The sequence below is a fragment of the Habropoda laboriosa genome, unplaced genomic scaffold, assembly GCF_001263275.1.
Source record: "Habropoda laboriosa isolate 0110345459 unplaced genomic scaffold, ASM126327v1 scaffold50, whole genome shotgun sequence".
Classification (NCBI taxonomy): domain Eukaryota; kingdom Metazoa; phylum Arthropoda; class Insecta; order Hymenoptera; family Apidae; genus Habropoda; species Habropoda laboriosa.
In genome coordinates, this window is record NW_017100159.1 from 422,545 (window position 1) to 437,055 (window position 14,511).

Here is a 14,511-nt window from a genome sequence, read left to right on the forward strand (position 1 = left end):
GCACACTAGACGCATCAACATCGGAGCGGTCCGCAGCAAGGAAGGGAATATTCACGACCCGTCTGAGAAGCTGGTGGTGCAGAGGGCGTCCAGGGATGAAGTTTACACATCACCATTCTATATGGGCGCTTTCACGGATCTCTGCCCAGATAGCCTTCTTCCAGGGCTGGGCCTTGGCCTGTTTGATAACTTGCCACCACCACCTCTCGCCCACGCCTCGCTACAATGCCCCCTTGCGGGTCCTGCTGTACAACACTGCTATCTCGCTCGACCACCAGTATTGTGTAGAACTGGAAAGGAGTCCCGCGGAAAGAATGCGGGTCTGATTGAGTCATATTCCTATAAGCTCACCTTCTCTAACAGAATCATAGAAATAGGCCACACGTACTGTCATTATTGACCGACGCGATAACATCGACCAATCGGATCATATAAAGTTGGGCGACGGGAGAGTCCAGCGGTACGAATGAAGTACATTCCCCTCTTGCCTCTGTGTCGTCCCGCTGGCCTTCTTTCTAATATACAGAAAGCGTTGTAACTACTTATCTTATATTTTTTTATCTCATGGAGACTTTGTTTAATTTTCAATATTCATTCAATAAATGTAGATGACAGCAGCAAAAGACAAAAATATTTTTTACTTATTTTTACCCTGAGGCAGTTTTTCTATAACAATAAAACATTATTGTACCTATCACGCTATTATTATCTTTTCGGGTATAACCTTTTAATAAAACCTTTATATATTTATGTTCATTTGACAGTTTGTACGTGTAAATCTCGTTAAAATAGGGCCTGTAATTATTTAAAAGAGTCAATAGAGAAGTAACGTTAAATAGTCAATACATTTGATTTTGACTTTAGTAATAGCGAGAAAAATAGCGACAACTATGAAAAAAGTCACTTCTAGTAATAAATACAAAATATCTCGTAAATCGCATCACTTTAATTATATTACATTTCATTATTCAATCCCATAATTATGAAATCACATGTCTACATCCATCACAATTTTGTCCATCCGTTTAATATCGCCTTTCTAGAACTTGGAATGCTAGAAATCGCATTCACCGTTTGTTCGACAACGCTTCGCTCCATTTTCTTCTCAGCATACTCCTCCTCACCTTCCTCCTTCGCTACTTTCGATTTCTCATTGTTCTCCCCTTTATTACACTTAGTGCTTGCTCGCTGCACTAAATTACCTCCTTCGTACACGTGTTGTTAGTCTGACACAGAATGCAACAGCCGAGCTTCAACTCGTTCGATATCTTCGACACTGTAGAGTAATGCAGCCTATGAACCAATATGCTTTTGGTTGCGTTTGTTAGAAAGATGTTTCACTTATCCAGCAAGGGTTCACGTGCCTCTGAAATCTCTCTAATTGATTCTACCATCTTTGATATCGCCTCCCCTTCCGTCGTCTTATTGGCTTCCTGTCCTAATAATCGAAACGTCCATGCGACTACGGTGAATGTCACAGCGTTTGTCGGAAACGCTCGAAGGATCGTTGAGCTCAGACCTCTGTACAAGCATGAGTAGCCTTCTGTCATTACCGAGCGTTTCAGGCAATCGATCACTCCAGCGTAGCGATTTCCGTTGGCTTGAATTCGAGACTTGACCACGTCCAGAGGATAGGAGATCACCCAGGAAGCAGTACCAGCCAGGCCTCCAGCTAGCAGCATACACGGTGTCGAAACAGGACCGTTGTCTGCTGTTCTGGTCAACGCTTCATACGTAAAAAAGTAGATTCCAAAGCTTGGAGCCTCTCTAAAAAACGTAATGCCCAGACCTTTAAATAGGCCACGGTATCCTTCGTGTTTATACGTGTGCTTCAGACATTCCATGGGTCCTGAAAATTGTGCAGTGGACGTTTGTAGCTGCATACGCATCTTCACCAATTCAATGGGACTGCTGATGGGACTTTGAGCAATCCCAGTTAAGGCACCCGCGACAAAGTGAGAGTACAAGGAGGTAGAATCAGGTATCCGCCTTTGAATTTCTCCGTAAACGCCAAAGATGATGGCATTCACCATTGCCACGCCAGCCACAGGTGATGACATGCCTCGGTAAAGACCTGCTACCTGGAAAAGTGGACGATATTAATGAAAATGTTTAGCGAATTTTAGCAATGTACACCAAAATTATTAACTCTAAATTGTTAAGATACTTGTGAAAGTCAACTTTGTCGTTTTAAAGAGAAAGTAATGTGTCATTTTAAAGAAAAATGTATCGAGTATTGAAAAAAGCTAGAAAAGTGTACGTATAGGATTAGATATTAAAGACAACTTTTATTTTTTCGTTAGACTTCAATTTGAAAAATACCTTCATTTATAATTCTTTAAATAATCACGAAGCAATTATATTACATTAAAAATTTAGTAAATGTAATGGAATTCAATACAATGTGCATGTATACTCCTTTAAAAGTTGAGAAAGCTGTAGAAGGCCTTAAAAACCAAATCGAGTAGAAATTCGAGGAAATTTTGGTACTGTGCAAACCTTTCGTAGATCTTAATCTTTCATTATACATAGTGAATTACGTAAACTGTTATAAATAAATATTTCCTAACTGAAGTGAATTATCGGAAAACTATTTGTTAGGACTTGTATGGTAACATGGAACCCATTTTTTTTTATATGTGAACTATTCTTAAAGTGGGTAAATTTTGAATTTTCGGGGTTATTTTAATTTCTTTAAATGCAATGCAAAATTTTTGATCCCATGGCTATTTAGGACATCAAATGACTTCGACTAGTGAAACTTTTAGCTTACTGACGGACTCCGTTTGCGAGTGGTATCTATGAATGTAATTACTCGTCGAGTATTCAACACTGTCAAAATGTTCTAATAGATGATCAAAATATTTTCCTCCTATTTCCAAGCATTTACGTATTCTTGCTTGAAAAAATTGTTGTACTTAAGTAAACATATAAAGTTTAGTTTTTGTTAAATTTGTCGAGCTCTGGTTTCCTGGCCTGCATGATCGTCCAATCTGACACACTTATATTTCTCTTTGTGGGTTTTTATTAAAAACGAGTGCTGGAAAATGTACCGACAACAAAAGGAAATATGAAGGGCAGAATTCGAGAAGTTTATACAGAGACATGATGTTGACTTCAGTATAACAACCACTTCAAGCGAGAATACGTAAATGTTTAGAAGAAAATGAAAAACATTTTGGTCTTCTATTATACTAATATTTCGACAGTGTTGAATAATTGGTATCAAACCTACAGTAATACCATAATAATTATTTATTAAGCGTTCAATACTCTTTTGAATTGCAGGGAAAATGTTGCATACTCTATTTATAAAACTCAAGGTAACCTCTATATCTCGGCGAAAAAGCAGAATAGCGAAAAACTGATTACTCTACCGTACATCCCTTTTGATAATATATTATTTTTGTTAGAAACAATTTTTCATGTAACAAACAGTTTACGAGTATTTTAAGATAGACGAGGTAGGTGACTCGCACTGTATACATATACAGGCTGTCTCAGCTAAAGGAGGTCGCCTAAATATCTCTTTTGTTTTTAATGACATGAAAACTGTTTATAGCACAATTTGAATGGTTTCAAAAGAGGAGTTCATGGAAGACAAATTTTTTTGTTTTTTCAAGTTCGTCGGTATTTCTTTAATTTAATCTAATCTGTTATTTAAAATAATAATAACAGTATAATTAATTAAAATAATTAATTTAATTTAATCATGACTTTCAGATGACCTTGAACACCATAAATTGTGACGAAATTGTAAAACAATGTTAGGATGGTATGTGAACATACTGTTTATGTTGTAAATGTTCAAAGTGATGTCTGTCGGCAGCGATACACTTTCTGAAACGAACAATCAGGGACTGTGATGCTCTTTCAATTGTTTTTAGTGGGATAGCAACATAAGCACTGATTATGCGATGTTCTCTGGAGTGGTAGATCGCTGTTGGTAAACATTTTCTTTTAGTTTTCCCCAAAGAAAAAAGTTTAGTGGGGTCAGCTCCGATGAACGTGTTGGCCGAATTGTATCGCTGTCGACGGACATCGCTTTGAATATTTATAACATAAACAGTAAGTTCATGTACTATTCTAACATTGCCTTAAAATTTCATCACATTTTTGGTGTTCAAGGTCATCTGAAGGTCATGATTACATTCGGTTACAAGATGCAACCGAAAAAAAATACATGCTACCCCGATAAAAAATACCGACGACCTTGAAAAAACTCAGAAAAAATGACCCGACAATAAAATTTGTCTTCCATGGTACTCCTCTTTTGAAACCATTCAAATTGTGCTATGAACAGTTTTCGCGTCATTAAAAACAAAAGAGATATTTAGGTGGCCTTCTTCAACTGAGACACCCTACGCGTACAGGGTGCCACTCTAGGGAGAAAATTTAAGGGTTGGTTCTAGAAGTCGAAATAAAACGAAAATCAAGAATAAAAAAATTTACGTTTGAGATTTCGGTTTTTAGTTATTAACGTTTAAAAGTAGCCTCGTAGCCGAACAAATCTCTCTACACTAACGAATATAGAGCGCTTCAAGACACGCGGAATAGAGTTACCTTCAAAACCAACGACATATGGCCGGTATCTTATCACGTACAAGTCGTAGAAAAGCAGTGACATTCGCCGTCGTAAATGGTATTACCAATTTCAACACAAGTGCTTTTTGAAAAGTTCTTCAACTGTATATTGTATTGTATACAGTAAACACAACATACACTATGCACACCGCAAAGACAGTACTGAAAAACATATCACTGAAAAACAATCACTATGCACTACAATATTCACACGCATAAGCGTATGTACGAAACGAATGCCAAAAAGACAAAGAAAACCGGAAAGACTAAGGAAAAATAAATTAAACCTATGTTAAAAATACACTAAAATGTTGTAAATTAAATTCAATTGATTATGCGAAACTTTATTAATTTATAACTATAAAGTAATGTATAATTTGAAGAGAGAAATGAAAATAAGTCCTATATGCGCTTACCACGCCAAAAAGCTCTTCAAGAATTTCGCTTTCATTGTCGAAATGATTCTATTCTTCTAAACCTTCCACCGTTAACCTTCCAAAGTTCTTTAGACACATCTGGTGAACACCGTTTCCACTTTATCCATCGTCATACTCTTTCTTAAAAGAGTGCTTCCAGACATTAAGACTGTTCTTTGTCAATTTCGAGCTGGACATAGGAAACAAAGTCACTGACATAGGAAGTTCAATGTTGTAAATTTAATTTTCTGAATAAACATTCAACCACCACCGCATCATGCTTTAGCTAATTGGAGGGTATTTTACTCTTCAGGAAGCCAATCACGCCTTTCTTAATTTTGGTAAAAAGCTAGAACAATTTTGGAAGCACAGAATCATTTCGATGACGAAAGCGAAACTTTTGAAGAGCTAGTCGACGCGATAAACGAATCAATTTATTACGCTTTAGTGTACTTTTAATACAGTTTTAATATACAGGGTGCGTCATAGGAACCTGACAATTTTTTACTGTCGAATAGCGTCAATTGTTTCAACTGATGCTATGGAGTTTAAGACAGGGAACTGCTTATTTGATGTCATTTCAATAATCATGGAACAATGGACCGAACAACATCGTGCACTCGTAGTACAAAAGTTTAAAAAAAATAACGAATCAGTTATTAGAACGCAGCGATTATTTCGCATACATTTTGAAATTCCGCCTCATGGGTCTGTTCGTTGCCATAACTCCACAAAGTTGTGTTAGGAATTTTCGCCAGAATGCAAAGTGTGTAGGTCTCCTCGATCCGCCAATATTCAAGAATTGAAACAACGATTAAAAAATGAAATTGGAGCGATTCCTAACAAAATGATCGAGAGGGTAATAGGATATCTTCAAAATAGATTAGAACAATGTCTAAGGGATGGCGGGACACATCTCACTGGAGTCCTTTTTAAAAAATAAAATGGCACGACGGCATCTTTATATTGGCATAAAGAACTTAATAAAAAAATTAAAAGCTTAAAACTTTATTTCATTTAAAAAATCAGTAGGTTCCTATGCCTCACCTTGTATATTCTTTTGATTTCTTCAGTTTTCTTTGCCTTTTTTAGTTTTCATTTCGTGCATGCGCCTGTGTATATATAATAAATACTGTAGTGTATAGTGATTGTTTTTCAGTGATTTGTGTGTATTATGTATATTGTATGCATAGTGTACGTTGTGTTTACAGTATACAATGCAATCACCTGTGTTGTGATAAAGCAAAGGGTAGTGTCGCAGAAATTGGTAATACCAGTTTTATAGCGCGACAAATGTCACGAGGTAAGGTGCTGGCCATACATATGTATGTCGTTGATTTTGAGGATCACTATACCCCCCGTGTCTTGAAGCGCCCTATAGTCGTTGGTGCAAGGAGGTTTGCTCGACTGCAATGATATTTTTAAACGTTAATGACTAAAAAACGAAGCTTCAAACGTAATTTTTTTTATTCTTAACTTTCGTGGTATATCGACTTCTAGGGTTACCCCTTAAATTTTCTGCCAACAGTTGCTGAACACCCTGTATATTGCAAAATTTCAAGTGTTCCTAGTTTCTTTCCAGCTTTTTCCCTAATATTATGAATTTTTATTTTAAATATCCTTTTAAAAGTGATTGAATATTACAGCTGTGCAAATTTTATAACTATTAAATGGCTGAATTAAACGAATTACGTTGTAGTATTTCTGTAATCTTTTTATGACTCCCCATTAAGATAAATAATGAAGCATTATTTAGAATGAAATATCGGAATATTTTTTCTCTTGAACTTTTCCTGATATTTTAAAAGAATCTGTACCTTTCTTAACATTTTTCTATATTTGCATGTCGAAGATTGGGTAAACTAAACGTTACTAAACGTAACGAACGTTTCACATTTTTAAAACATCAGAATTTTTAAATTATTAACGTTCTTCTATAACCCCCTCTCATTCGTCCATGTAATTGATGCTATACTAATACTGATTACGTTCTAATCGTTATAAATGGTGATCAACAATGAACAATATGCATCTTTGATCAACGCTAATTTTACAATCGTTCTTTCCTTAATTCGTTCAAGTACCGATTCTTTTGCGAGTATCGTTCGGAAGCAGTGCCAATTGCCCTTATACTTGGGGTTACGATAATCTTGCGTTTGCATGTGGACCTTAATGGTGTCCAGAGGATATCCCACCATAATACCGGCGCACCCTGAAATAAATTGTTTCAAAGTGTTATTCTTTTACACCAAAAGTAATTCTTTTTGAGGACATACATTTTTAAGGGGTAGACTTAATTGGGTAAAAAAAATCGATTTTCTATATATCTTTTTTATAAGCACAAAATGTAGAATATACATATGCGTAAAATATTACTTTTAGATGCGAAACATTAACAAAGTTCACTATTTGCAAGGCGTTATAACATGGTAAAGTAAAAAACAAAAGAAAAAGAAAAATGGGATCGTAGAAGTGAATAATGCCTTTTACAAGATATTTGTGAGCACGAAAAGGGAACCTTATATGGCTCTAGTATCGCTAATTAGAGTAAAGAGTATTTATACACTTATTAGCATAGAAAGTGCACGAAAAACTTTATAAATGTTTATCTCAAAACTACATTTTAAAAAATGGCTTTCATGATATCTCAAAAAGTACTTGCGTAACTGACTTGACATTTTTTGTACATATTTCATATAGATACGTCTAGATACATCCCTTTATCGACCCCGTCAGAATTATAGAAATATGTACTAAGTTTTCTTTGCGTAAATATCATGAAAAAATTTCCGCCTGCTACGTACAAATAGTATGTAAAGATGATAAATGAAATTATATATCACTTCTTTCTATGCTTAAGAATATTGATTATTTTATAGGAAATTAAAGTTTTAGTAGCGTTCAAGCAAAGGCAAGAATAGAATATTAATAATCTACCTCCCAAACATCCGGCAAAGAAGTCGAAAGCCATTTTCGTCTGCTACGAATTCCTACTCGTTTTTTCCACCCGTAAGGTGACCGCGGATCTGGCACGTTGTTCCTCCCGTCGAATTTTTCTGTCACGTTTGCTAAAGACGCATGGACACAAACACGAGTCACAAATAGGTTGGTTTCCACAACAGGAGAAGTGGAATCCATGTAAGATCGATCACAATTCTGTCGTACTTGTGCCTGCAATTTCAACAAAAAAAATTTTCTATTTACTTTTCTACCTTCTCTGATTATTGCATTATGTATGTATATAGAAAAGTTCCCAGCGTTTTGTTTGCTAAAATGCATTACTTATTTGAAAAATATACACCCGTTTATTATTCTTTAAAGCAACTTCCCCTACAAGCTACTACTTTCCTCCATCTGTCTACTAATTAACAAATATTGATAAAAGGATTACGGCTTCGACGCAAAGAAGTTTTCAATACATTCACTTCAGAAAATCATTTTCTTGATAACATGTGCTGTTGAATATATCGCATGAAGGAGAACTCTACAGTTAAATATCAAGATGACCTAATTGACAACGATGACGTCAAAGAGCAATAGGTAGATATAAGTTAGTAAAATACAAAGAAGAATTGTTTTCACTAATGCTAATCTTTATTGTTGATGTACTAGATACGTTAGGACTAATCTATGATTTCTAGCACTTAGGGTTATCGTTATAAAGTTATTCCTCATCCCTGGTGACAATTTTTCATCAAAAAGACCTTTCCTAAAAAAAAAAGAAGTTTACTTTGTCTCAAAATAAAACAGGAATAATTTTGTTGAATATGAACTTTATTTACTGCTATAAGTAGTAGGGGAGAGTCGTGCAGTACCGGCCAGCGTACAGTACCGGCCAAAGCTAGATCTCGCTTATACTGTTAGTTGACTGCACTATTGATGGATAAACAAATAAATACTATAACCCTGAGCAACGCATTCCGGCGACGTTCTGTTTTCTTCAGTATTATCAAAGTTCTAAGACGTTTAACGTTTACGCTGGTGTTCCGTACGACAAAAGTTACTCTTCATAGCTGATTTCTAACTTTTCAGGTAATTAAATAATTTTGTTATAGTACGTACATTATTTTTAGACTATTAGGTATACATAAATGCAACGGTTTGTACAATTTGCTTTGTATATTATATATTAAACCTAAAAGTTTTTCCACGTGCTTGTCGTCCAGTACCGGCCAAATTTTTAAAAAATTTTTTCCTATAATTCAAGTCGCTAGGTTTTTCTTCTTTGTTTTTCTGCAGAAAAATGTCCGAAATGAGCAAGCGTATCTTCTGATTTTATGAAAATTGTTAAAAACATCAGTCCTGCAAATAATATTTCAGAAACAAGGATAACACAGAGAAAACGACGGATGCAACAGTCTGAAATTCTAACATTAGTATCCTTTATAGAAGATGTTCAGGAAAAAAAGAAACTGGTTAATGAGAAAAAATTGAAAGCAAAAACGAGAAAAGCTGAGAAAATACTAAAGAAAAATGAAAAAATTAAGAGAGCAAGGAAGTTACGAGAAGAGATAAGTAAGAAAAATGATAGCTCACGAAGAAGGAACCTAGGTATTGACGAACAAGTCACTGAGTGCATCATTTGTAAAGAATCCTTCAACGAAGATTGGGTGCAGTGCATCAAATGCAACGGTTGGGCTCACGTGGAGTGTACGGATCAAGAAAATATCGATCACTTTACCTGTGATATTTGTAGACGTGCCTAAATAAAAGTTCTATTCTATTTTTAAATGATTTTTACTAACATTAGCCCAAGTTATAGTACAAAAACTTAGAGTGGCCGGTACTGCACGACTCTCCCCTATACTCGCAAGAATACACTTCTTTGCAGAATATACAACCCAACATGAATGCAGTTCTACGTAGAATGACGTTAGCATTAGAATTCAAAAGTTTAAACATCACCAATATAGCGGAATTTATTGTTGCTGTATTGAATGCTGAGAATTTTTGCACAGACTTAAGAATATAGCGGCGCTTTATACAATTGTTTTCACAAATGAATCCAAGTACATTCTTGAAACTAGGTCTATGTATTTTGGACTGATCAAGAAACTGCGATCTCAATTTTCATTTCCTCTTTCTCGCGGAACGAATATGGATAGGATTTCGACGAAAATTGAACGGACTCTACTATATAGAAAATATATTCCTAATCAAACTTTCCAGAAAATCGACAACTTTGAAAACAATTCTTTTAGAACATTAAAAAATGCGTAATTATTGCAAATACATACACACACGCGTAGAGGTACTTCAGACTTATATTCTTTTAAAGATATAACAAATATAAGTTGGCAACTTGTTTGGAATCTTACGAAACGAAGTAATGCAGAGTGAACCATATCTGAGACTTTTTTAAGAAAACAGTATATCGACGAAGTATAAATTTCAGTGAAGAAGAATTTTTTAAAATATCGATGTTATGATAAAAAATCGCGAAGGAATTTTATACGCACAAGTTAAAAGAAAAAATAACGATGAAAGCAAGGAGAGACGTGGAAAACTGTTCACGAAATCAACAGAAGAGAAATACACACTAATGAAATACTTACCGAGTAGTAAGACATCGCTACATCTCCAGAGGGCCAAAGGAGCGATCGTTTTGATACTTGTTCGTCAGTGTTTCGACTTATTCGTGAGCTTCTTCTAATAAGAAATGTCTGGAATCGTAGAAAAGCAAGCTTCTTCCATGCTTTCGTGATCCAATAGAATTTTCCACTGGGATTAATAGTTGTACGAGTTCCTTTCGATTCTTGGAACAAAGATCATGTTTCCATTATCAACACTTTATTGAAGTACCAATACCAACGTCTCCAAGTTGTTACGGCAACAATGGTAATAACATTCGCGCATCTCCTCGCGACCTATCGCGGCGAAGAAGTAGCCTGAGGGTCAATCACTGATAACAGGCTGTTTTTATGACGTCCAATCAAATTATTTGGGCGTTCATTGGCGCTCATATTTGGTAAACAGTTGCTCGGTTTTGATTACGTCGCTACGATTTTAATATTAATTGCGTTGAGAAACTGAAATGACGATGCGAGCAGTGGAAGCTTACCAGGAAATCGTTTTTCCGTGCTCTTCATTAATAATGGGAAATTTTCAAGTGACGTTAATGGTCGAATTCATAATTGTAGACTGTGCCACTTGTACGAAGTATTTAATTGATTTTGTATTAAACACAATATATCGAGTTTCAAGGGAAGCAAAAGGTAATAAATTCTTTGAATCTTCAGATGAAACAGAAATTTTCATTTTATTCTTTTGTTAACAAGGAAATTGTAATTTAACTTGATAAATTAAATTAATCGACAGTCTCTTGAACTATATGTTACTTTCATTTAAAATTTATCATTTTTTGTTTTGTTTTGTTTTGTGTATCGCGCATTTTAGTATTGAAATAAAATAATTGTGTAATATTAAAATAACTAGTGCAGATTTCATTCATTGTATCTTCCATATAAAATAACAATTATAAGTATCAGTGATAGCGGAATGTCATTGAGGATGATCTACAGTAACTCCCATTAGGTAATCAGCTTATTGATGTTGAAGAAATAATTGTAGAAATTTAATGCAATCCGCATTAAAAGAACAAACATAGTGTGCAAGAAATGAATGTTTGTGTAATAATCTAAAGAAATCAAAATGTCAACATGTGATATATATCAGAACTTCAAAAGTAAATAATAGTTATAAGCGCAAAAATACAATTCATCTGGAAAAGAATATTGCGGAGTTTATTTGTAAACTAAATACACTAAAATAAGGTATTTGCTATTTCATTTTCGACGTACAAATAAATAAAAAGCAAATCTCGAAAAATATACCGAGTCACATTTTCAAATTCACAGTAGATACATGTACTAAACAAAATGCGATAAGAGTATTTTGTTTACCGAAGTTATGTATTTGGATTTAGTTTGGATGGAACTGATAAGTGTATAAAATCTATGAGTACAAAGTTTAACGAAGCGGATTAAAAAGAAAGTTACACACGACCAAAGAATTCATTTTTGATATTGTATTTCATGTCGTGTAATCGTTGGAAAGAAAATACAGAAACAATAACAGCAAATACACTGACCCGAACAAAAGAAAACGCAAAATCATTATCTTTTACAAAATGTAAGATCTAAATCGCTCATATACATAGTTTCAACTACTTTATTATTTTGCGTGCGTACGTGTGTGTAATGCGATGGCGGTGAAAGGACAAGGCGCAGCAAGCATAACTGCTATACGCACGGATTTAGTCGCGCGAAAGTTATCGCAGGCTTCGTTCGACCAAGTGTTTGCGAACAGGTGGAGGGCGAATGAGACAAATGAACTCTGACCTATTCCCCAAATTTCATTGGAACGACCTCGATCAATCATCCATTAATCCCTCAATTTACGCGGCACTTTTTTACGCGAGTATTTGTTTTACGCGGCAAATTTACCTCAATTTACGCGGTCAGATATGTACATACATATTTTCCTATAAGTTTTAAAATTGACACTTTTATACAGTCAGTATTGTGAGATCGGTTGGCGGAACGCGTGACGCAGAAAGAAACTTTGTTGCGTTAGGCCCGCACAAGGCGTTGTCTTTGGCCGCTGGGCCGTGGTGCGGAAGCGAACAGTGTGACTTTGGACGTTGAGAGGGCGACATTGTTACTATACTGTTTAGATTTATAATTTATATTTTTTAATTTTAACCCAGTCATGTCTAACAAAATTTCAATCACACGAAAGAAGAGAAAGTCGATGTCTTTGGACATGAAAATGAAAATTTTGAATCGACTTGCAGAAGGAGGAAAACATACAACGAAAAACTTTTACTAGCTTTTATTTCCAATATTTTTCCTTTTACACTGACAGACTCAATTTACGCGATTTTTATTCGCGTAAATCAAATCCACGTGGAACGGATATTCGCGTAAATTGAGGGACGGGTGTACCACATTTATTAACAGATTTTCATGAAAGTACAACCAATATCACCAAGTATCATTAAGAGTTTTCCGATAAAAGTGAGTCTAAACACGATATCACTTGGACTGCGTTTAGCGATACGACATTCCCTCTTTGACATAGGGTATACACCTGAGGAATCTGTTTACTGTTGTCATAATTGATCAATCATAATTGAAGTTATGATATTGACACCACACTTATCCTTAAATGTCGTATTGTGTCTTGTGTTCTTTATTCATAGAGGAAAAAACGATGATTTAAATTTACGAAATAAAAACGACATAATTATAATGTTTACAGAAAGAAGACAATTCTTTAAAAACGTACTATCTGAATGTAAAATGCGCATAAACAATTAAAATTGCGTATCAGTAAAATCATTTGGAATGAAGTCCTGTTTAGAGCCACTTCTATAGGGAGAGTCTTAACAACACATTGGTAGTACCTACTATTATGAAGATCAACTAAAAGATATAAAAATTTTAACTTACATCAGTGAATGACTGTACGTGAGCTGAGCTCTCTTGTATATTAGTAAAAATGTTGATAACATCGATCGATATTTTGTAAAACCTCGTTGAATATTGTAATAAAAAGCCAAGAAAATTTTATAGTATACAGCTTCGTGAAAACAAAATCTTTAATTTGCAAAGCTCTGTTCAGATTTTCAGCACCTTTATGACATAACAGGGTAAAAACACCCACTTGGAATAGCTCTAGCCGCACTCCACTTTCCAAAGTATAAAGGTATGAATTTTTTGTTCAATCGGGTTCAGTAGGAGCCTAAAAGAGCAAATCTCTGTAGAATCAAGTTATACCTAGTACATACTCTTCAAATGTCTTCATTAACCACACGGTACCTTTAAGACTGTGAATACATTTCTCAGCACATTAAAATTGTGGCTGAAACTTAAATACCTTATAATAATGTAATATTTGTCGTTTGCACTATTGTAAGCGACTATATATGTACGGAACGATGAAAATTACAGAAGAATATTTTTGCATTTTGAAACTTTGTTTTCGAGAAAATCGATTTTGAGAATTCGTCACATTGTCTAGTTTTATTCATATTAGTGTTAGTGGGCATTGATAATGACGATGAAAATCATTTTCAACTAATTTAAAAAATTATAAAAACAAAAATACATTAAAATATGAACATGTTTTTCTTAATTTCAGCAAAATTCTGAACAAGGAATGCAAGGTACAATCTAACAATATTTTAACAGAATAACAAAGAATGTCCAAAGACCTACTTTATTATTTAAATATACCAACGTAGATGAAAATAGACCGTAGTAAAATAATATACTAACAGTTATACGTGATTGTAATGAATTTTGAAAATCGATTCTCTTGAAAGCGAAATCCCATGTGTAAAAATTTTGACATATCCTTTCGTGTATTGCACTTTCATCCTGTAAATACCTGAATTAGCTATACACCGGCTCGTACACGACTAACAATTATTCCAGAATCTGTTTTCCACAAAGCCAAAGAGAACAAACAATACGATTACATCACAAAATGATCGAATGTTATTAAA

General features: G+C 34.6%; 1 protein-coding gene across 1 annotated transcript; it reads right to left on the reverse strand.

Moving 5' to 3' along the window:
* Nucleotides 1–933: 933 nt before the first annotated feature.
* Nucleotides 934–10,741, reverse strand: LOC108577235 (mitochondrial basic amino acids transporter-like). Its single transcript, XM_017940370.1, is given in 5 exon segments — nt 934–1,157; nt 1,160–2,081; nt 7,085–7,212; nt 7,938–8,171; nt 10,556–10,741. Coding segments are annotated over 4 exon segments (1,236 nt in total). The 5' UTR covers nt 7,972–8,171; nt 10,556–10,741; the 3' UTR covers nt 934–1,005.
* Nucleotides 10,742–14,511: the final 3,770 nt, after the last annotated feature.